This window comes from Glycine soja, chromosome 10, assembly GCF_004193775.1.
Source record: "Glycine soja cultivar W05 chromosome 10, ASM419377v2, whole genome shotgun sequence".
Taxonomy (NCBI): Eukaryota; Viridiplantae; Streptophyta; class Magnoliopsida; order Fabales; family Fabaceae; genus Glycine; species Glycine soja.
The window spans coordinates 42,130,123-42,154,026 of record NC_041011.1 but is presented as its reverse complement, the minus strand read 5'-3'; the positions used below and the strand labels follow the sequence as shown (position 1 = coordinate 42,154,026).

The window sequence follows — 23,904 nt, the reverse complement described above, 5'->3', positions numbered from 1 at the left end:
TTTTGGATGCATACCTTTACAACTACGAAACTTGATCAACACTCCTTTTTATTATTAGAAAACAAAAAAGCCTTCGCTCATTTGTCTGCTATTGCACAAAAGAAATCAACGAATCAGAAAATTCTAAAATATAGAAAAGTGACAACGAAAGAAAAATTAGCGTATCATAAAAAATATAAAGGGGGAATAAATTAGATAGGAAATAACATATTTATTACTATTAATTTTTAAACATGGTTCATCATTTTGCCATTATTACTCTACTCTTATGATTTGTTTTTGACTGAGTACTCTAGTCTTATGATATAATGATCAAATCTGGCAATGGTTATTGGACTTGTCGTATGTATTAGGCCACTTCATCAAAGATTCTATGTTGCTTTTGATTAAAATTTTTGTCCAAAGACACAATAGTAGAATTAAATAGCCCAATGCAATAGTTTATATTCAAGGAAGAAGGGTTCTAAGTTCTAACTGCCATTTTTAATGGCTTTGCATCTAGTCAATCTGATTCTACAATTTTTTTTATTTATTAAAAGATAAATATAAAGCAAAATCCATTCTATTTATGAGTGGACTATATCCCACATGCTAGAGGAATACGGACTTGCCAAAAAAAAATAAAAAAATAGAGAATTCCTTCAAGTGTAGATATTAAGAAGCTTTTTTATTTTATTTTTTTGGCGGTGGCTGCCGTGTTTGCCCAGATCAACATTGAAAATTAGGAAAACTTAGTTCATTTTCTTCGACTCACATGCATTTTAGCTGTCAAACATTAAAAACTTATAAACCGATTTCGAAATTTTCAAAAGGATGCATTGTGATCTTTCCGTTCATTAATCCAACGGAAGAGACATCTTTCATGTCCTTCTGAATCATCCAAAAATCAAGACCCTTGCTCCAAATATCAGCTGAGAGGATCTTCATCCTTTGAAGTTGTAGTTTTGTAATAAAACATTTATCATAACTTGTCATGAATTTTTTTGTAGGCATTATTATATATAGATGATAACTGCGATTTGTAATAAGTATGCTTGTTTAATTAAATCAATATATAGATTACATAACACTCTTCAGTCTTAAGTTTATTTTTTTAAAAAATGAACAATTATTTTTTTGATTTGTTTCTCAAAATGTATACCATTTTTTGGGGAAAACTTTACTTTAGTCTTTCAAAATATACAAATGATATTACTTTCTAGTTCCCGAGTTATAAAAAATTAAGGGTATCAAAATTAAATCATCCTTTGGTGTATAAATGATGATAAGATTAAAGGTTAAACAATTGTTTATGTATAAAAAATGTTTTTACACTATCGACTTCCAAAGTAAAGTACCCGTTAAAATTTATGGTCAAATTCATTAGGGGGCATCCTAAAATAAACTGCAAGGAAATCAACATCCATATATATATGTCAAATCTCGATGATGTTTGCATACAACTATTTGATTTGCACTAGTCTGAACTCACGAAATGGTGTATATCTTTAAACTTTTTCCAGAGTACATAAAGAGTGAGACTAATGCCAATAAGATAAGAAAAAAAAAATGCCATGCATGCTCCTTCCTATGATTTGGAAGCATACATTTGGATTGACATTTATTCACTTATGCTGCATTTTTTTTTTTTGAAAGGCCACTTATGCTGCATTTTACCACTAAGATGCTTCAAATTTCACGGATTGCAAGACCTTGCATAGTAAAAACCTCCATGTTTGTTAGCTTTATGCTTTGCTTGAAATTAAAGTTCCATTCCTTCGTTAGAAATTGTTGATCCAACTATGTGTAGGTGGCTATGTCTATAATCAGATGCTGGCAAGTATTAGATGACGTTCTTGACCATGATGACCATATTCATAATCAGGTTATCGATGGTTATGCTCAAGGAGTGGCGACGTTTTCCTTTGCAAGAGGAGCAATCTCATCACCATCAATTCCAGGCACACTGCCTGCAACCTCTAGGCTCAACAGCACCTTTTCCCATTGTTTGGCTGGTCCCTGCATGAGAATCACCCCAATGATGAGATAAACAGCATTTCCCTCCATGGCTCATGCCTTAGAGGCATAACATAACGTGTAACATTTTTTTTTTTGTTTTTTTTGCAGTGAGCTGTAAGCAAAACCCTAAAGCAAAAAAGTTAGAGAAATATTTTTTACTTTAAAGAAAAGAGCGATGCCTGAAACCTTTAGTTGATACGTGAGATCTTTAGTTAATATGTGAGGTATTTTTTATTTTAAAAAACTAATAGCAAATAATATTTTGTTGGATAGCCTAAAGCTTTTTAGTTATTTTATCATTATTAGATCGGTTTTGAGCAAAACACATTCACACAGCAGCTAATTGCATGCTTACCTTCCATGAAAAGTCTTGGGCCATGCAGTTCTGGATCATTTGTGTCATGGCTGGGGTACCATAGGTTCCAAGGGCTCTCTTTACAGTAGTTGCTAACTTTTCCACATCAACTGGATCAACAGCTTCACACTACAGAAAAACACCAGTTATAATCTTTGCGATTCGCTCCTCTATCAAAATTATGCAAGGCTATGTTTCTACACTACTTACTTCTACGTTGAATGCTCCCATGTGGAATCCAGTATACCCTTCTTGAACGGTGTCAACGAGTCCACCAGTGGAGGAAACAATGGGCACCTGTCACAAAACATTTGATGTTTGAAGAGTCAAAAAATGTTTCAAGGGAACACCAAGGTGTAGATGAGAAGGAAAAAGAGAAAAAGAGGGGCATAGTCTATACCGTTCCATATGGCATGGCATGCAACTGAACTAGACCACAGGGTTCAAATCTACTTGGGATCACTATAAAGTCAGCTCCAGCAATAATCTTGTGAGCCAAGGGACCGTTGAATTTTGCTACCCCTCTAACCTTGTCAGGATAAATTTCCTCTAGTTGCTCTATTTGCTTCTCCATGACCTTTTTGCCAGTTCCCTGAAAGGAAAATGATATGAAACATCAGCATAACTTTGCTCTGGTAGCAGAATCAGTAATATGGATTAACAAGACACTTACAAGAATCATAATCTGAACATTCTGGTCAATGAACATTGGGATAGCTTCCACAAGAATATCAGAACCTTTCTGCTCTTCAAGCCTACCAATGAAGCCTATCAGAGGGATATTCCTGTCAACAGGCAAGCCAACCTCTGCTTGAAGTGCCTCTTTCAGCAGTAATTTTGCTTCGGTGACCTAAGAATGACAGTTTTGATGAGCATGTGCTAATTTCTATGGTCCATAACTCCATATCAATGTGCAAACCATATTTAATAACAGGAAAGATACTACTTACAGTTGTTGCATCGTAGTGTAGATCAATGAATTTATCAGTTTTTGGACTCCACTCCCTATTATCCATACCATTCACGATACCAGTGATGCCACATGAACGAATTATATTGTTCAATTCTACACCTCTTTCCTCTCCGGAAACAAGTTCCTGGGCATAATATGGACTTACAGTGAGTACTCGGTCCGATTCTAATATTGCAGCCTTCATCCAGTTAAGTTTCCTTCCCTTCACAGGCTTAACATGCCTGAAAATGAAACATAAGAAACATTTACGTGGTTGGATATATAAAAGTCAAGTGTATAAACTAATAAACCAAAAACATGTTGTAAGTTATTTTGGAATAGATAATGGCGTCGTACCCATCAGTGAAGTCAAAAGAACCCTTGAATTCGCGAGGTAAATTGAGAAGAGAGAAGTCTGCAAAGGCATGCCTACCCTGGTAGGCTATGTTATGAAGACAAAATGCAACCTGCCATGATGAGTCAAAAGGAAAGTCAGTTTACCTAGAAAGAATGAATGGTGAAGACAAACATGCAGAAAGTAAATAAATTCTCACCTTTGCGTTTTTGTAAATCCCCCTGGTCTGGTACATTGATTTCAAGTAGCATGGAAGAAGGGCAGTGTGCCAATCATTGGCAATAAAGATTACATCGTCGCCTGCCAAAAGACAGAAAAAGCTTGTAAACTACATTTGAAGTTTTTGCTTAACCTACGATTAAAGATCAAGGAAAAAACCAGAGAACCATACCATATGGTCCAGAGAAATATTTGTTGCTGTTTAAATTCAAAACCCTTGGTGCCTCAAGTGCTGCCTGAAAATTGTTAAACACATTGATAATGTCACATCCAAAGTCAATAAATGTAAATGTGTTGTAATTCTCAGCTATCAAATACTAGTACCAAATAAGTACTCTCAACAAACATTAAGGTCATTCAAATTCCAGCTAACATAAATGTAGTCAGCAATGTCCGGAAATACATGACCCGTTGCCATTTCTTTGAGAACTTTTTTTGGTTACAATTTCTTTGAGAAATTAAATCAATTGAAACAGACAGAGTATGGATAATTATGATTCAGAGGACATGGAAATTTGAGCAATTATCCAGACAATAAGGTACCTGGCATAACAAGCTGAACCTAAGTTGGTTGTCTTCATAATCTACTCCAGCACTAGGGCCATAGAGTTTTGACCTAGTCTTGCCCCATACCTTTAAAATCAAAATGGAAGAAAAATGTCAATTTATTAACTTCAAGGTGCCACGGTCACAGTGGCTCCTATCCTATAAGTATTCCATTGTGTGAAATGGTTGATGCCAACAAAAGTATATAACCTTCTCAAGGAAACACGGGTGGTCCACAAAAACACGATCCACTCCACGCTTGTAGCAGTGAAAGAAACGGACAGTTTCTATTCTATCTCCAATTTTGACCTACCAACACGGAAGAAAAGAATGAAAAAACGAAACAGTTCAATCATTTACTAAGAATTTCATAGATTTATACAGTGAGATACATGAGAACCAAAAAGTTACCTCCACCGTCACACTAGTGTCCCATGCATCCTTGTATTGGTCGTAACGTGGTGACACTGTCATAACACGGTGTCCGTTTCCCTATATTAATTAGCACAAAACAGGGATCAGATAATAAGAAGAAGAATGTTAACATTAATCTTCAGGTCTATTTTTTTGGATGAAACCAGGCATCTCCACTTGGAAGTTAAGGAGCAATTCTTTGATAGTACGATTTATTTATTTGAGTTAATTTTTCTTAATAGATTTTTTTTTTTACACACATAGGTCTCAGGGTTCAATTCTGTTTTTTTTAATCAACTAAAAAATGTAAGATTTTATTGAGGAAAAAAGCATCCACTATTTATATTTATGATGTAATATATACTTGCTTTTCCAATTTTATTACTTTTGAATTCTTAAAATTAGATTAGATGTAAGGACTACTACTAATAATAAATAAATTGCACCTTTTGACTTTAAAAAATCAAATAAATCAAACTTTACGTGATTTGTTCCTCTAGATGACAGGCACACACCAAACTTCCTTGTATTTTTTTAATGATCACCATATTCTTGTACTTTATTTGTACTTATTTTAGTCTTGTGATCTATGGAAATATATTATTTTCTAGTTTTTTTCTAACAAAAAATTTAAGTAAGTTGAGTTTTGAAGACTGATCTGACAGACTTCGAGATTCAATGTATATTTACACAAAAATAATTACATATTATTAAGTATCAAGATTTTTATATCAGCAGCAGAAATTGAATCCAAATCCTTGTAGAATATGAGTTATTTTCTTAACAGTTGGATCAATCTTTGTTGTATTATTTTGCACTTTAACCCTAAGCTTTAATGGGTTTAATGATAGATTAAGAATAACTCGTGAAAGCGTGAAATTAAAAGGGATAAATGGTAAGAAGATCAAAGTAAGAACAGGTAAGAGAATTAAGACAATGATGAATCCACATACAGCCAACGCTGGTGGAAGTCCTCCAAGAACATCACCAAGTCCCCCGGTTTTGCTCCAAGGTGCCACCTCAGTCCCCACGAAGATCATGTTCATCCCACATTTAATCCTCCCCAAAACTCCGTCATGTCCACTCTTGTTACTTTTCGCAGACAACAAGGTTTTGGTTTTGGCCGCACGCGTGGTTCGCACGTGCAGCTTGTTCAGGGATCTCAACCCATCATAATTGAGACTTACCTGAGCCAAAGAATTCACTTTGGCCTCTCTTCTCGACGCGCCACGGTGGCTGTGACACGCGCTTCCTGACACCGCATAAGAAGAGGCCGTCACTGTTGCCATGCTTGGTTTACGCCTTCTGCAATCTGCATGTCACACCAAAAATCACAACTTAGAATAATAATAATACCCTTTGTTCTACCAGAAGCTTGCGAAATGAAAGCAATAATACCGTACGTTATCTTCTGTAGTATTGAGAGAGAAGGTTTGCGATGTAAACAAGTGAAGGGGAAGTGAATAGCATATGTAGTAATAGTGTAAAGTAAATTAGTCTCGAGCGTAAAATAAATAGAGCAACAAATCAGGATCTGATGTTAACATGGGTTTGAACAACTGAAAGAGAAGAGATCAAAGACATCATTTAGAGAGATAGTAAATGTAGTAAAAGTAACAACAAATGTTGAGGGAATGAATCTGAACTGAAATAATGGCTTCTCAGTGTTATTTTGAGTGGTTTCAACGAAGGTCATGTGAGTGGCATTTGTAGTTGTACAGAACCTCCCTCCTTGGCCTTCTGTGTATCAACACGTGGCAGTAGTGAGGGATTTCATGCAAGTGGGCCATATATACCACATGGGATTCTGATGAATATGGTGTGAGTAATTGCCTTTTAAGGTCAAAAACTTCTTTGAAAAATACATAATTGTGTGCCTTGGAAAACAAATTAGAGAAAAATAATCAAGTGGCATGCAGAAAGGACCAACAAAAGCCCCACCATGAGATACTGATTCATCGGCTATCAAACAAAAATCAGCAGCACCACATCTCCTCGGAAACTAAAAAACATGCAGTACTGGAAAACACAGAATGAATTAATTGAAAACTTCAAGGCGTATCCCATTGTTTATAACCATATAAATGAACTTTCTTTTTATTTAAGAAACACTATAGATATACGTACTCATGATCACTATACATAATTTGTTTTATTTTATTACCTTGTAGTTCATGCTTAAAACATTTATTTTAAGTTGTTGCCGTTTCAATTTTAAAATATTAAACTTTTTTCAGTTTTCAATTTAAACTTATTTTTTAATTAATTATCAATAATACAAAAAAAATAATTTATTTGGCTCGGTGGTTGGTATTTTGTTGGAGTACAGGGGTGGGGTTTCAAACTTACCTTCAACACTTTTACTTAAATTTAATCTATTCTAAATTATCTAGTTATTAATATTAAACTTTTTGCAGTTTACTCATAAATTAATAGTATACCTTTTAAATATTTTTTATATAATAAAATAAAATACTTACTTAAAAATGAATATTTTTTATTATATTTTATTTTGTATTGATTATTGGACAATGATGATATTGATATAGGCTACAATTTCTTTTATTCCTTTATGTTTTTAGTCATTTTTCTTTAATCTTTTATTTTTTATTTTTTTTGGCCCTTTAAGTATTATAAAAAAATAAAGAAATATTTTATATTCTCAAGCGTAAGAGAGTGATTCTCATGATTATATATATATATATATATATATATATATATATATATATAATTTGAATTTAAAAATACATCTATTTTTTAAAACGATAGTATATATTTCAATTTGTTTAGTTTTCAGATCTTCACCTATTTTTTATTTCTTTATTATTTATAAGATTTAATTTGATCATTTATCTTTTAAATTTGGATTAATGTTATCCTTTTAAAATAATGATTATTTTCAATTTTAACACATTATTTTAAATTATTTATTAACTAATTCAAGATGTAAAATTTATCATATTTAATTCATTACATAAAAATTATGAAATCCAACAAAAGTTAAAAAAAAAAGTCAAATACTATAAAATCATGTAAAAAGTGTGTTTCAAGAGCAACAATTTAAGTTATATTATGTTTTTTACAAGTAAATCTAATAAAACACGATACATTATTAGTCAATAAAAAAGTGTTTCAAAATTATTTTCTAATTAAAACCGAAAATTGTCATTGATCCGAAAGAGTAACATTGAGTTAAATTTAAAAATAAAATAAAAGAATAAAATAATTTTTAAAAAAAATAAAGAACCAAATAGCAATGGTTTCACTTATGGCTTAACTACCTCGGTTACACTCAAAACACATTCATCATATGATGGCTAATATCTATATAATGTTTCTCTCGACTAAAACCAAATAAAGAATCTCATCTTTGTTCTCGTTATAATCTCGTTTCCCCTTTCTTTTGAACCAAATGCACCGTTAAAAAGAAGTGAGAAGAGAATATATAGTAATCATAAGTAATAATATACTTTTACTTGTTTTTTAAAATAATTATTTAAAAAGTTATAATTTGAATTGGCCAAAATTATATAAATAGAATTTTCTATATATTCATTTTAAATTACTTTATCAAAAAACTAAGCGAGAATATATTAATGTACGTGTATATATAGTCTCAATAATATTTTAGAAGAAATATTTAACTAAGTTACAACTTATATTTATTAAAATACTCTCAAATTTATAACTTGCTAATGTGTGTGCTCGAGTGCTATAATTATTTAACAAGTTGTAATTTGAATTGGCCAAAATTATATAAATAGAATTTGCTATATATTCATTTGAAAATACTTTATTAAAAAATTAAGCGAGAATATATTAATGTGTATATATAGTCCCAATAATATTTTAGAATAAATATTTAACTAAGTTACAACTTATATTTATTAAAATACTCTCAAATATATAACTTGCTAATGTGTGTGCGCGAGTGCTGTGTGCAGAGAAAAATATATAAAAAAAAACTTAGGGCTATTTCATTATCATGATGCTAAATTTTATTTTATATACTGTCATACTTTTTCATAATGTCACATTATTTTTATTGTTTTTAAAAAATTCTTAAATGAATCCTATACCACAACTTACAATTCAATATCTAAAACAGAATTAAACAAATCCCATAGTCTTACACATTTATATTTTATTATTACCCACAATAATATATGTGCTTAAAAAAAGTAAGATAACAAGAAAAAAAATAGCCAAACCGTGACACCCATGAAAAATTAAGAGCAACTAATTTTACTTAGAAAAGATCTCTGTGCGTGTGAGATTTTTGACAAAGATTTATTATTATTTTTGGAAAAAGCAATTTTGTACCAATATTATGGTTTAAAAATACAAAAAAAAGTATTGCTCTCCAAAAAGAATAAAATTACCGTTACAGTTATTTTTTGAGATTTTTTTCAAGAGATTAGTGTATTTTTTTTTTTGGAGGAAAATTTAGTGTTAAAGTTACTCTTACATAACCTGATTTTTTTCACTTCGAATAAAGAATAAACTGAATTTTTTAAAAATTCCCATCTTTAACATTTTTTTAATTGATTCAAAGTGTGAGTATTTCTGGTCTTTTACTTTTGATTAAAATGTTGTAAAGTGAGAATTTTGATCTTATCAATATCTCTAATTTTTAGTCAGTTTAAGGCAGTTGTCATTTCATTTTTTTTATCTATTACTATGAAATCACATGATATTTTACGCTTAATTACAATTCAACTTCAAATTATAATTTTGCACAACTTTTTAGGCAACCTAAACATAAAAATTATGATTTCGGATCAATTTCAATTCTGATAGTTAGAATTCTATTTACAATTCAAATTCCATATACCAAACAAACTCTTAAGAAAATGATAGACATAAAATTTGAACTTAACATATCTTGTGATGAAATTTCCATTTCTAATGAACCTAATTCTACTTTATTCTAGATTAAATTTACGTCAACCAATGATAGAAAATAGCCAATTTAACTATAAAAAAATTGTGAACCAGTTAGGTCAATAACAATCTAAATTTTTTATCCAACTTTCATTTCTTGTAATTTTACCTAAGTACATTATTAATATATAATATAATATTAAAAATGTATATTAACTATCACGATTAAAGGCCCAATAAATAAATCGTAATTCAACCACCTACCCTGCGGGCTGTTGACTGTGAATATTCATCAAATACCGGTCTTCTCATTTTATCTACTGGGACTTGACAAACAGAATAAACATTCATGCAACGAAATTTTGAGAGCTACCATATCTTGTTCACTGTATTTCTCAGTATCAAACGGTAGAAAAAGATGATATACAGATCAAACAAAAGGGTAAAAAAGAAGAGGGCAGAGAGGGCTAACAGTAAAACAACATGAACTAAAGAAAAACCTGGAAATTGATGATATTCCTGCAGCATGATAATCTTTAATGACTTAAAGATACAATGTAGCTATTTCCAGTTATAAGCCGCCTCATATAGATTATACAAATGGAGAAAGAATAATAGCATTCTTCTTGAACCACGGCTGCCAACTAGATTCAGAATAAACACTTGCTCCAAAGCAAGAAGTGACATCTCAATTTCTAATTCTACTGCCAGAGCCTGGCAATTTCTCAAAGCAAAAAACGCAATGTATCACAACCTCTTTCCTCCCATTTTTGCAAACCTTCGGGCTACTCCAAATATAACTGCCTTAGTCAGTAGTCCTTGATCAAGAGTGCAGGCAAGAGCAATGGCTCCACCAACAATTAAAAGCTTAGGTATGTTCCTTCCACCTGGCTTGTCAGAAGAATCCTGATTTTCAGTCTCCAACAAGTCACTGATCGTGTTTTCCAGAGACCTCACATTATCCATGGTTACTTTAGTGTTGATCTTAGCAGCACGTGCACAGGGTGACAAAGCGGTACCAGAAGCCCTTTGTTTCTCATATGTCCGTAGTCCTGGATCAAACTTCTTGACAGCTCCCCACATACCCTGTCGAACTCCAAGCTTAGCAATTTCCCAGGGTATGCCCATATCTTCGTGATGAAACAACAACACTTCACATGAAGTCAGCTGGTCATCTTTTCTTGATTTAACTGTATATATAGGCAACAGATGTGCTTAAGTCTCTATTGTCTATAAAACCACAATGAAAAAATACAAAATTTAAAAATGGGTTTTCTATTATTTTCCCATTGGCACATCATTTTTTTTTTTGCTCAGCAAAAATAATGATATATTAATTGAGTACCAGGGGTACTAGTAATACATATTACAGTTCAAATTTGGCCCCATAACAATGCATTAGACCAACCCATTGGCACATCATGAGAAGTAAAAAATAAAAACTTTTTATTCAGAGAAAAGTATTTATTATTATATTAAAATACAAAGTCATTTAGTATTTATTATTTAATGGGTTTATTTAATGTTTTCACACTAAGTGCCAAAAAGAACAAAATAGAAAACCCAATAAAGATTTTCGGGCATCGTGTTGATTAAAATTATACTTAAGATTATGTTCTATCGTTTATATTAAACCAAAACCAGTTCAATTGAATCCCAATTGGATTCCAAATCTTAAAAGAGTTTTTTTAGACAATAGCTAATTCTTAATTGATAATTAGAGAGGAGCAAATTCTAAAATTGAGTCCAAGTAGGAGTAGACAGAACATGGAATGCCAGTTCAGTCAGCTGCAAGTTGGTAATATTACAGAGATGAGAACTGGGGATCATATCATAATTCATACCCACAAGTTGCACATTTTAAATATAATATGAGACCAGCCAATAAAAATACCATCACATCTATAAGACAACATGAAGTATGGTAGCAAAAATTGGTCAGTGAAGTGTCAAAGGGAGAAAAATAAAATTTGCAGCAGAGACGAGGATGCTGAGCTAAATGAATGGAATTACAAGAGAAAATGGAATCAAGAATGATATGAATGCAAACAAGAGAAAGTTTATAGGCTGGCTAAAAAGAAGGGCTTTTTAATTGGGCTGGCTAGAGCTTCTTTTTAGTCTTCTTTAATGATCAAGGTACTGAAGCTCCAGAGTGAAAAGTGTAACAAATGGTAGCCAGCCCAATTAAAAAGAACGGAACACAACCTCAGAAAATATCGAGAAACTATTAAAATGACCTTGCTCTAAATGGCTTCACTTAAGTTGTGGTTTTTAATAGAGCTCAATTACATTGAGCTGATCCATTTAAGGTGAGATAAGGTTTGGATGTTAACAAAATCACCAAGATAGCAAAGGGTAACAATCTAATATGTCTAATGTAAGCCATGTGTCACAAAGGTTGAATGTGAACTTCAAGGCTCTGAAGTAGAACTATACTATTTCTCCGAAGACAAGAGAATCATTCCAAATGGAATATCTGAAAGCCTCCATTGAGTTTGTTCTCAATTATATATATATATATATATATATATATATATATATATATATATATATATATATATATATATATATACAGAAGAAACTTCCACTTCCCGGTACTCAATTCCAAACTACAAATTAGTAAGCTTTTCTAAAACCATAGCTTATATTTTTAATATGTACACACATTAATAATTTATTAACACGTGAAATGACAGTTAAATAAAGAGTGTTTTTTAGAATTAGCTCCAAACTGCCTGTTACCTGCACGAATACACCAGCTTGAATAAAATAAATCAACTCGTTTAGGCTTGTTATGCCTTGGCATGGAGGGGCAAGGTACTCCCTGAAGAAGCAAAACAACCACAAGTCAATATCACAATCCAGAAGTATATGTATAACATAAAAGATTGTTCCTGAAAGAATGAGAACACTGTCATAATTACCAACCAGCTACTGTTTCAAATTGGAAATAGCTTATGTAATTCGAATAAGTTAAGTCTAATTAATACTGCCAAAGGCTCAAGTCAAGTGTTCATATTATAACAAGGCTGACGAAAAGGTTAGCAAAAACTAGCTATTAACTCTTTACGGACAAGCCAAGACAACAAAATAGCATCTCAACACACAGTCCAGTCCAAATAAACAAACAAAACTAGTATCAAGGGCTCAACAAAAAACACAAACCAATAGAAGCATTACACAATCTAAGAATCCAGCTAACCCACCCAACCTTAATTTCAGAATGGACATAAGAAAAGAGTAAAATCAAACTTAGACCTTAATTGGGTAAATTTCTCCATAAGGACTTATAGGAAAAGAAAATAAGACAAAGAAAAGATATGAAATAAGTTTTCACTGTAAACTAAAATTAACTTATGCATAAGTTAAATATCAGCTATTGGAGCCAAAAGCTAATATGAGAAAACTTGTGCAAATTAACTTAAACTTATACACAGCCAAATTTGAACTTATGAAAAAACTTATTTTGTCCAAACAGAGAAGGCATTTAATTAGCAATTAGTTTGATACGAACGGACCTTAGTTACACAGTAGTAAATTCGTCCAGCATCCCAAATTCGCCTCCCTATGATATACTCTCTGTCACTACAAAAGAAGGGAAACTGTAGCCAGCCAGAATTGCACAACATCAACATTAACATGAGAATCCAACAAACTCACAAAACAACTTTCACTACAAAGAGTGTAGAAGAAGCTAGCTAGCTAGCTAGCTAACCTTGCGCACCCAGTGCACCATCATTGTTCCAGTGAGGACACATTCCTGAATGGTGGAAGCATGTATGAGCATGTCATCCCACTTCAACCTGTAATCATCGTCCCAAAAGAAATCCCTCACCAACTCAGGACTCGCGTCTTCGAACACTGTTCTGCTCCGATACTGCGGCGGTCCACTCTAACAAACATACACAATCACCTCACTCAATTCAACCAACTACAAAGGGAATGAAATAATCCAGTAAGGTAAGGCGTACCTCAGGATCCCTACGCCACGCTTGATATCTCATGGTCGGGGTAGAACGGTCCATCATCTGAATCCATGCCGGCCCTCCGTCTTTTTCCTCAACCAACTTCCACAGATGCAGCAAATCGTATTCCGTCACTAAATGACTCGCACTCGCACTCGCGTCTTTTTCACGCGCGGAGGAACTGAAATTAGAGATGAAATGTTACATTGCATTACATTACAACTTAGCAATTAGAAATGAAATAATTAGGCAATTGGGAACTCGGAAGAAACAAGCCTGGTGGTGGAGAAGGTGAAAGCGGTGTCGTTTTGGGGATTGGAAGGGCGAGGGGAGCGAAACTTGAGAAGAGCGTCTTTGGGGTGAAAGGCCCATTTGGGCTTCCAGGCCCAGCCCACGACGACGCCGACGATAACCGCAATCCAAAGCGGAGTAATGAACATGGCGAGGTCAGTGATGATGTCCATAAGTGATGTGGGTATCTGAAAAATTCGGAAAAGAGGAGGCATGGTTATTATTGGAAGAACCAATCCCAGCCAGAATTTGGTGGAGAGAGAGAATAACAATACGGATAAGGATTACCAGATAAGTGGTCACTACACATCATCCCCGATTATCGTAGGCCCACATCCCTTCCTAACCACTATCATCATATTTTTCTTTAACCCTTCTAGCTTTAATACTAAGCATCTTGCTAATCACTGTCTTAAGCCCACTGGTTAAGAAGTTGCGATAAACACCACAATTTTATTCCTTCAATCAAAAAATAGGTGAATATCTATTTTAATTTCTAAAAATATGGAACGATGAAATATTCATTCTTAAAAATAAAATATTAAAAAAATAAGGATCAATCCTATTGTTAATTCTCCTTTGTTAATGTTAAGGGGTATTTCATTAGAATTTTAAAGTATCTTTTTTATAAAAAAAATTATGGTATTCAAATAAGATTTTTAAATGATAAAGATAAATCTTGTGATATTCAATTAATATAATTAAGATTTTTTAAAAAGTATAATAAAATCTATTGATATTCAATTAAATTTTTTAGAACTTATAAAAAAATCCTGGTTGTGAAAACGTGGAGGTGTTATTGGGAAAAGGGGAGTGGTATAATTCTCAGTGCTCTAACTGCCGATTGAACACCACTGACCAACATATGTTATAGGACGATTACAGAATTATTGGAAAATGTTGTAGCACGATTAGTTCCACTAATTTATTATTTGATAAAAGGTGATAAAAACAATATTTTTATTATTTGATTGGACCTTATTGAACACCACTAACCAGCATATTATACCACTAATTAATGTTGTAGGACGATTAGTTCCTTAAGGTGTTGAATGGGTTTTGTGGGATTGGGGTAGCAATAATAAGAATGGCACCTTTATTATTCTTATGAATATATGTACACCAGCTGTTTGTGAAAAGGCCTAGGTGAAGTGGTGGGGTATTAGAAGTGTTACCCTAGCTTATAATTTATTTGTTATCCAAATCTTATCATTTATTTGTTTTTTTTTTTTCACTCTCATAGTTATGAATGTTTTAAAAAATTCTTTAAAATCTTATAAATCTATAAAATAATTTTAAATGAGAATTCATTTGTTATATATCTATTAAATTCTAAACTATAAAATTTTAATTATAAAAGTCTTTTAAAACAATTTTAAAAATCATTACATTCTTGTAAAGTCGTTTAAAATTCATAAGTTTTTATGCTAAAATTATTTTTAAAATCATAATCTAAAACACTCTACTAAGTATTCACTTACATGAAATATGACTTGACTACGTGACAAGTCATCTGTGATGAAATCATGCCACGTCTGAATATACTTGATTGATGCGTCACTATCAAACTAAAGTATCACATTAACAATCACTTTATAAGATAATAGACACTCATTGATGACAAAGACTTAGACTAAAACTCTTTATATATTGGGAACCTAGAACAACGATATTTCAGTCTTAATATTACTAATAAAATCTTGACATATTTATAAATTATGATGCTATTACTCTAAATAATGTAATCAACAATAATATAGCATAATATTTTTGCTCATTAATATAATGATTAAAAGATATTATAAATAATACAAGAAATAACTAATTAAATTAATTTTGGATAATAAACTATTAAATTCAAATTTCAAAATATTTTGACCATTAATTAATTAGCTAATTAAATTAAAGATTTTTCTTCTTAAAAATTCATAAAAAATTATAGATTTAAATCAATCAATTATTTAATTAATCCAAATTGATAAAATAGGAATAAATAATATACTTTACATCATTACTTTTAAGAGCAGATTATTTATCTTTAAAATTATTTATTATTATAATGTTATAATTTTCAAACTTTCAAAAAAAGTGAAATTTGGTTATTGAATGAGTTCCTAAAGATTAGCACCATTTCAAATTGCATTAAAATTGAAATAGAAATATTAAATTGAGTTTACCAACAAGTTTTGGTTTGAGTGATATTGAATTCGGTCCCTATGTGAATGGAGAAATCATGCTTGGAAGGAAAAAATCCTATCAAAAGTGATCAACCATGTTTCCCTGACAAAGATTATATTACCCATCAACCTGATTAAGTGAGCTAGGACCTGTATGTGAACTATACATACTTGATAAGGTAAGAGCAATAGCGTGAGTGAGGAAAACACAACACAACGTATTTCAATCAATCCCTGCATCCAGATTACAGTGAATCCCTCAACTAAAAGAACCAGAACTGTGTAGCAATATCCATGAAGGAACAAGCATTGATGAATGATCCTATAAAAGCATCGTCTCTTTTGAACTGTGATTCTGTGTTCTTAAACTCTCTTGAAAAAAGAAAGTATATTATTGCACATATAACATTCAGATACAATTAGTTTTCAATATATGAATCTCCAGTTGTTAAAATGAATCCCAACATTCACACCTTCATAGCCATAAAGGCTATTCAAATCCACAGAATGGATGACAAGACTCTCTCGAGCATCAAATTCCTCCTTGCTTGAAATTGTACAATAGCAGACCTGTAAGTTGTAAATAAGCATGCATGTCAATTGGCAAATCACAACATATACTGACATGCAACTCAAAGAAATAAGCAAGAAAACTAAATGGTTGTAAATAAAGACCACTTGAATGAAATTGAACAGAAACTGATTAGCAAAACCATGTTCTTAGCAAACTAAGCTCGGGAAAACTTATTGCTAGGAAAAGAGGCAGGCACGTAACAACCACTATTGAAGAAATCCTCACCGACTCAGTCTAATCTATGAGCTACGTGAGAAAAGCGTTAGAGAACCTTCTTCAAATAACTCTATCAGTCCAAATACTTGTGCCTATCATGCAAAAATCACTCTATTAAGAACCTTCATCAAAAGTAAAATGGAGGTTTGAATTTGGCTCCTCTAAATTGAGGGATGCATTATAGAAGGGAAAATGCCGCAGAGGGAGTATGAAAGTAATTGTTGACCTAAAATACGTGAATGTCTTTTAAAAGAAACACAAGTCAAACAATCCGTACTAAAATTCTCTGTGTTTCCTCATTGAGAAAAGTATGCATTGCTTACAAGCTAGATATTCATTGATTACTAACAGTCTACTACAATAAACCTGAGAACTTACAGGTAGAGATATCGACATGAGTAAGTTTGATGAGCAGAATTCTCAGAGTGATTAGTGACTGAAGCCTTTGTCAAATGAGCTTGAAGGAAACGTTGTATCAAGAATTGGAAAGGTTGCAGAACATTCTGCAAGGGTTTATCAACAAAATAACTTTTACTGTGCATTACAAGAACCATATAATTTAAAAACAAAAGGATTTAAAAGATACGAAACCATAAAGCCATAAGGTAACAAGATCAAATTAATGTCAAACTTAAAAATCATAAGCATATTTAACCGAGGCCAAAGTTCTATTGCTACTACTTTATCATTGCATAATCAAATAATTACTCATTTCATTTCACTTCTGCTAAATTTCCACAAAAATTAACTTAATTCCTAAAAAAAAAATATGAGATTAATTTTCTGAAGCAAGCAAAGAGTGAATTGAAGCTTTCACAAACGATGAAAAGAAAACAAACACACATAAAGAACGAAATGATTCAGCAACGAAATCTACCAAGAAAATCAAAATTTTGTGTTAGCAACAAGCTGATTCACCACTAACGACTATGTAGAAAAGGAAAAAAAAAAAGCACCGTATTTGATGAGATACCTATGGTTGCCAATTTTTTGGAGGAAATCCAAGGACTCAACATAAATGCTCATTAACAAGACAAGTGGGTGTGGTTGAGTGACCCAACTGGGTTATACACTGTATGCAGCGCATACAAACTGCTTGACAGGGACTCAAGAGATGAGAATATAGATGGGGTATTTCATGACAAATGGAAGTTGAAAATTCCAAGTAAAGCTGCGTTTTTTGCTTGGAGATTATTACGGGATAGATTTCCCACTAAATCCAATTTGTGTAGAAGAAATGTTGACATCATTGATAAATTATGCCCATTTTGTTGAGATAAGGAAGAGGAGGCAGCCCATCTGTTTTTCAACTGCCATAAAATTATGCCGCTTTGGTGGGAATCCTTATCTTGGATAAGCATGGTGGGAGTGTTTCCGCAGAATCCAAGACAACACTTTCTTCAGCACTCATTCTGCAGTAGCTTTCCTGGTATTAATTCGCAACGATGGCTCATCTGGTGAATTTCTCTAACATGGTGTGTATGGCACCACAGAAATAGATTGGTCTTTTCAAATGACAGTTTCAACGTCAACAAGCTGATGGAGGATGCCATATTTTTCTGCTGGACTTGGCTGAGAAACCTCAAGAAAGGATTTGAAATACCTTTCTACTATTGGTCCAGCAATATCAGAGAGGGTTTTGTAATCCGGGGGAATTAGGAGTAGGTGCTGGGATAATCTATGTAAACTATACAGTCTGAGTTTTGGTTCCTTAGTTCGTGCTGAATAGTTTGTATTAGGGAACCAAACCTCTGCATGGGAGACTAATGTTTGTATATATAACAGTACCCCTTGTACTGCTTTATCATATTAATATATACTATTATTTTTGTGGATAAAAAAAAGAAGCTATATCCACACTATTGACAGGAAAAAAACAAAAATACATTTTAAAGCAGAACTTTGGTTCTAAAACTATATCAACTGTACTTTTGTCCTCCACCATATCAAACCAAATGGACCAAACCTTGTGATCGTTTATCTAACTGTTTTCATCTACCAGGCACCAGCTTGTAGACACTGAAGTGTTTGACCCTGATCTTCCACTCTCCTTTAATGGGATCATATGATACAAAATCAGCACCTTGGTCCTCAACCATTCTCTTGAGCATCTCCTTGTATTTCTCGATCTTTGACCCCTTCTAAATACTGATGTCTAGTTCTTTTGCTGAAACATTTAATGTTGAGTAGTGTTACCTCAGCAAGCTTATTCAGCCCTTGTCCCACAGGAGGTTTTGTTGAGTTGTCCATGTATGCAATCACCCCCCGAGTGTTAAACTGAACAAGAGACTCAAGGGCTTGCCCTCGTACATCAGTCTCACCCAAGAATCTGATGCTGCCATAGCCTTGCCTTCCAAGCATAAAGTCCTCAACATGACAGCAGAATCCTGGTTCAGCTCTTTCCTTGGCCACCGGTTCAGGCATCCGAGGCAGTGTGCAGTAATCAGACCGCCGAAGTTTTGGCATTAGTACCTCAGCATCAGCTTCATGTTCATATACAATGGAATCCTCACCAGCTCTGTGACCACTGTCTGCCTTTTGTGGAGAATGATCTTCATTGCTCCCATTGGATGTTTGCTTTGTCGTTATAGGCCGAGCTTGCTCCTTGACAAGACCATTTTCTACTGCACTCTTTGGATCATTTTATTGATCCATCAATTAGAAATTAGTTTAATCACAGTGATTTCATAATACTTGCTATAATATTGAGAGCACAACAATCAATGTCCAATAAGTGCAAAATAAACTAAATGCTATAAATTCATAAGAAACACGTACATTCTTTATCTTTATCATGTGAACTGGTTCCAACAGGAGGTGTTACGCATGCCTCATTAGAGATATTTCCTGAACATGACATTGAAAAAAAAATAAGGGCATGTTTGTCAGCACATTTTATGGTAAAGGTTTTTTAATTAAAAAAATATATCTAAAAAACTAAGATAATTGAGTAAGTTCATTATAAAAAAAAGACTACAAGTAGCTTTTGAATATATATACACCTGTGCATTTGTATAAAGTAACTTGTGAAAGTACTTCTAACTACAGTTGAAGGATTTAGACACTACTCATCCAGAAGGTTTACAAAACAATTTGAATACTCTATTCCATAATAGCAAACACTGGAACACAAATCTTTGGATGAATCATTTTAATGATCCATCATTTAAAAAATTGTTTAATCACAGTGATTTGATAATACTTGCTATAATATTAAGAGCACAACAACCAATGTCCAATAAGTGCAAAAAAATTGTATTACAGAAGATCAATAAACTAGGGCTATCTTTTATAATTAAATAAACTAATTGCTAGAAATTCACAAAGAGCACGTACTCTCTTTATCTTTATCCTTTGAACTGGTTCTATCAGGAGGTGCTACACATGCCTCACTAGAGATATTTCCTGAACATGGCATTGAAAAAAACAATAAGGGCATGTTTGCCAGCACATTTTATTGTAAAATATAGCTAAAAAAATAATTAGGTAAGTTCATTAAAATAACAAAGACTAAGAGTAGCTTTTGAATATATATACACCTGCACATGTAGTGAAAGTACTTCTAAGTTCTAACAACAGTTGAAAGATTTAGACACTACTCATCCAGAAGGTTTACAAAGTCTATTTTAATACTCTATTGCATAACAGCAAACACTGGAACATAAATCTTAGGATGGCACGCATTATAACCAATGTACAGAATAAATACTCTAATCCTACAACTCAAGTAGGAGTACGATTGAACACTAAATATAAAAAAAAGATATTACCATTAAAAGGGGTATAAAGTAACTAGGTTAGCAAGACCTTAAAGATACTAGTAACTTACGTGAGTCCAAAATTATTCTGACCAAATATGCCTGGAGTGCCACCGAAGCTGCAATTGATGACAAAATACTTGCAACAAGCCAGGAAGGTGAACTGAACAAGCTTGATTGACTTAAAGGTGTAGTCTGCCCAAAATGGGAAGTAAACTGTCCAAAAGCAGAACCAGTCTGTTCGATTTTAGGGGCTGCAGAACTAAATAATGAGGATGACTGTGTGTTGCCAAATGGTGAAGATGTAGCCTCAGCAGGAGCAGTATTAAACAGGGACAAAGATTGCCCAAAGCTGGGTGTTGAAGAAGAGTTAGCTCCAAATGGAGATGGGGTTCAGCAAAAAATAGATGGTTCTGCTGCTGATGATGAAGAACCAAAAGCTGGTGAACTGAGAGCAGGAGCAACTTAAGTTCCAAATCCAGAAGAAAAAGCTGAACTCTTTAAAAGGGTTAGAATTAGGTGTTGTGGTAGAGAAAGAATTGGCTGATGATTGATATAAACTGAAGCCTGTCAGACCAGTTGACTGAGTAGAGAGATGTCCATCTAAATTTGAATTATATAATAGATTAAATCAAGGTCATCATACTGCAACGAAAGCCAGAAGAATTATGAAATTGTTTACCTTTATCTCCCAATTGATAGTCCTCCCATCTTAGTTGCTCATGACTTTTGTCTTTGTGAATAGGTATTGCAGATATGGACACCAATTTTGATTCAGTAGTTGCCGTGTAACTGGCTACTCTACTGCCACTCTGTTGTTGACCTCCAAAACCTGACTGCCCAATACCAGTATTTCCAAAACCTGATCTTGGAGTTTGCAATCCTACAAAAGAAATGTGAAGATGATTTTAAACTGCATTTGCACAAGATACTGAAGTTCCTTGTATCTTGAAAATAGATATATCACAGTCAAAATTCTAATGGTTCTTGAACTCACCAAATGCTGAACTTTGATCTCCAAAGGGTGAGGCTGTGCTCCCAAATTAGCTGCTGCTGCTACCAAATGCAGAAAAAGCTTGAGTGGATCCAAAAGTAGAGGCCCAAAATGAAGGGGTACTAGAGGCCCCAAAAGCAGGAGTACAAGATGCCCCAAATGGAGTGCTTAAAGTGCCAAATGCAGATGTACTTGATGAACCAAATATACCTCCTCCATGACCAAATACAAGAGACATTGGCACCCCAAATGTGCACCTAAATTTGAATTATAGAATAGATTAAATCAAGGTCACCATACAGCAATAAAAGCCAGAAAAATTATGAAATTGTTTATTATATATAAAAAAATCTTTATCTCCCAATTGATAGTCCTCCCATCTTAGTTGCTCATGATTTTTGTCTTTGTAAATAGGCATCGCAAATATGGACACCAATTTTCCAGAGGTATAACTATCTGCTTCAGTAGTTCCCATGTAACTGGCTACTCTACTGCCACTCCGTTGTTGACCTCCAAAACCTGACTGCCCAATATCAGTATTTCCAAAAGTTGATGACGGAGTGTGCAATCCTACAAGAGAAATATGTGAAGATGATTTTCAACTATATTTGCAAAAGATATTGAAGTTCCTTGTATCTTGAAAATAGATGTACCACAGTCAAAATTCCAATGGTTCTTGAACTCACCAAATGCTGAACTCTGACCTCCTAAGGGTGAGGCAGTGCTCCCAAATGGGCTGCTGCTACCAAATGCAGAAGAGTGACCAATTTGAGTGGATCCAAAACTAAATGAAGGGGTACCAGTGGCCCCCAAAGCAGGAGTACTAGAGGTCCCAAATGGAGTGCTTGAAGTGCCAAATGCAATGTTCTTGAAGCCCCAAATGCTGGTTGAGATGATGCACCAAAAGATGTTGAGAAACCAAATATGCTGTTTCCAAATGCTAGTTGTGATGGCTGGGTGGCACCAAATGGTCCTGTTTGAGTAGAAGTAGATTCAGAGCCTCCAAAAGCAGGCTGCTGACCAAAAACTGATGATCCTAGAAAGCAAGAAAATCAATTCTCAGATTGAATTAGAAAACTGACAGCTAACATAATGAAAAAGGAAGAAAACGAGTCAAATGATACTAATGGTCACAATTTAGATATAACCAACTCAGGAATTGAATAACCTTTTTTTTGGTGGAATAGGAATTCAATAACTACATGGTGTGTAAATGAAATGAGGAAAAGGATTCCATGCACACTTACCACCAAATGATGACGATGAACTACCAAAATCAGGAGTTGAAGATGACCAAAAAGAGGGAACTGAACTACTGAAGCTGGTGACGATGAAGAACTGAATGCTGTATTTGAAGCGAATGGAGAAGACAGTTGAGCAACTCCAGTGGAAGAACCTCCAAAATCAATTGGCGAGCCAAATGGAGTTGTACTACCAAATGGCTTAAGAGCAAAAGGATTGCTACTTGAATTGTTCTGCCCAAAACATGATTGAGAGCCAAAAGGGCTCCACGATGCCTGCCTAAAAGCTGTTGAAAGAATAATAATTCCAATTTATCAATGATTAGTGAAAGTAACCAAGAAAAAATTAACGTCATCTTCAGCCTTCATACACACACACACACACACACACACTTAAATAGCAATAACAACAACAAAGAATGGTAATAAAATGATAAAACGATTATTCTCCAAATTCAACAAACGAACCAAAAAGACCATAATACTTCAAGAAATATACTTGGCCTAATAAAACACACAAAGAAACCAAATTAACGCACAGCATAATAAAACAGGAGGCGGCAAAACTTAAGATTTGTTGAACCAACCTCCTTACAACTTTCCAAACACAGTGATACGTGTTGCTCCTCAACTGCAATCACATTAAATCATCATTAGTGTTTTTGTTTTTCAATTATTTCATAATACAGAAAATAAAAACGCAAGAAAGAAACACGCAAAACAATTATTTTTCTCTCTTTTTTTATGAACAAGGCAAAAGTTATATGCAAAAAATTAAGCAGAATTAGAAAGCAATTAATAGAAACTGAAGTTAAAGTTCTCCTTCTAGAATCACGTTCTCCTACGCAAACAAAGCCAAACGCGATCAATGCAAATGAAAAAAAATTGATCAAGACACAGAATTTGGAGTTGGGATTGAAACTTATGACGCCAAGGACGTTGCAAGCTACTGCAGCGTTCAGCAT

The 23,904-nt window shown here is 33.4% G+C and overlaps 2 protein-coding genes and 1 pseudogene across 4 annotated transcripts; all 3 read right to left on the bottom strand.

Annotated features, from left to right (window-relative positions):
• Nucleotides 1-1,392: 1,392 nt before the first annotated feature.
• On the bottom strand, nucleotides 1,393-6,515 carry LOC114369174 (granule-bound starch synthase 1, chloroplastic/amyloplastic-like). Of its 2 annotated transcripts, none has more exons than XM_028326365.1 (14): nucleotides 6,243-6,515; nucleotides 5,793-6,151; nucleotides 4,837-4,917; nucleotides 4,636-4,734; nucleotides 4,423-4,512; nucleotides 4,052-4,115; nucleotides 3,860-3,960; nucleotides 3,663-3,772; nucleotides 3,304-3,547; nucleotides 3,027-3,203; nucleotides 2,754-2,945; nucleotides 2,564-2,650; nucleotides 2,354-2,482; nucleotides 1,393-1,998 (listed from the first exon to the last, which is right to left on the bottom strand). In XM_028326365.1, exons 2-14 carry the CDS (start codon nucleotides 6,126-6,128, stop codon nucleotides 1,882-1,884), a joined length of 1,827 nt encoding a protein of 608 aa, XP_028182166.1. In that variant the 5' UTR covers nucleotides 6,129-6,151; nucleotides 6,243-6,515; the 3' UTR covers nucleotides 1,393-1,881. The 2 variants fall into 2 exon arrangements, with proteins under 2 accessions (XP_028182166.1, XP_028182167.1); XM_028326366.1 differs by having other exon boundaries at nucleotides 1,471-1,998; nucleotides 6,238-6,515.
• A 3,548-nt stretch (nucleotides 6,516-10,063) lies between these two features.
• LOC114371227 lies at nucleotides 10,064-14,394 on the bottom strand. Of its 2 annotated transcripts, XM_028328677.1 has the most exons (7): nucleotides 14,268-14,394; nucleotides 13,965-14,167; nucleotides 13,695-13,869; nucleotides 13,439-13,615; nucleotides 13,242-13,325; nucleotides 12,466-12,547; nucleotides 10,471-10,913 (listed from the first exon to the last, which is right to left on the bottom strand). In XM_028328677.1, the coding sequence occupies exons 2-7, from the start codon at nucleotides 14,150-14,152 to the stop codon at nucleotides 10,471-10,473; spliced, it is 1,149 nt and encodes a 382-aa protein (XP_028184478.1). In that variant the 5' UTR covers nucleotides 14,153-14,167; nucleotides 14,268-14,394. The 2 variants fall into 2 exon arrangements, with proteins under 2 accessions (XP_028184477.1, XP_028184478.1); XM_028328676.1 differs by lacking the exon at nucleotides 14,268-14,394 and having other exon boundaries at nucleotides 10,064-10,913; nucleotides 13,965-14,253.
• A 1,937-nt stretch (nucleotides 14,395-16,331) lies between these two features.
• LOC114371776 lies at nucleotides 16,332-23,904 on the bottom strand (annotated as a pseudogene).

Excerpts from the sequence above, each read along its gene's own strand:
- LOC114369174 (XM_028326365.1), bottom strand. The coding sequence starts at position 6,128 with ATGGCAACAGTGACGGCCTCTTCTTATGCGGTGTCAGGAAGCGCGTGT. Across the intron at positions 4,116-4,422 it reads GGTTCAGCTTGTTATGCCAG|GCAGCACTTGAGGCACCAAG; the intron begins GTACCTTATTGT and ends AACAATTTTCAG. Across the intron at positions 3,961-4,051 it reads ATATTTCTCTGGACCATATG|GCGACGATGTAATCTTTATT; the intron begins GTATGGTTCTCT and ends GTCTTTTGGCAG.
- LOC114371227 (XM_028328676.1), bottom strand. The coding sequence starts at position 14,194 with ATGCCTCCTCTTTTCCGAATTTTTCAGATACCCACATCACTTATGGAC. Across the intron at positions 13,616-13,694 it reads CGTGGCGTAGGGATCCTGAG|AGTGGACCGCCGCAGTATCG; the intron begins GTACGCCTTACC and ends TATGTTTGTTAG. Across the intron at positions 10,914-12,465 it reads AAGCTGGTGTATTCGTGCAG|TTAAATCAAGAAAAGATGAC; the intron begins GTAACAGGCAGT and ends CTATATATACAG.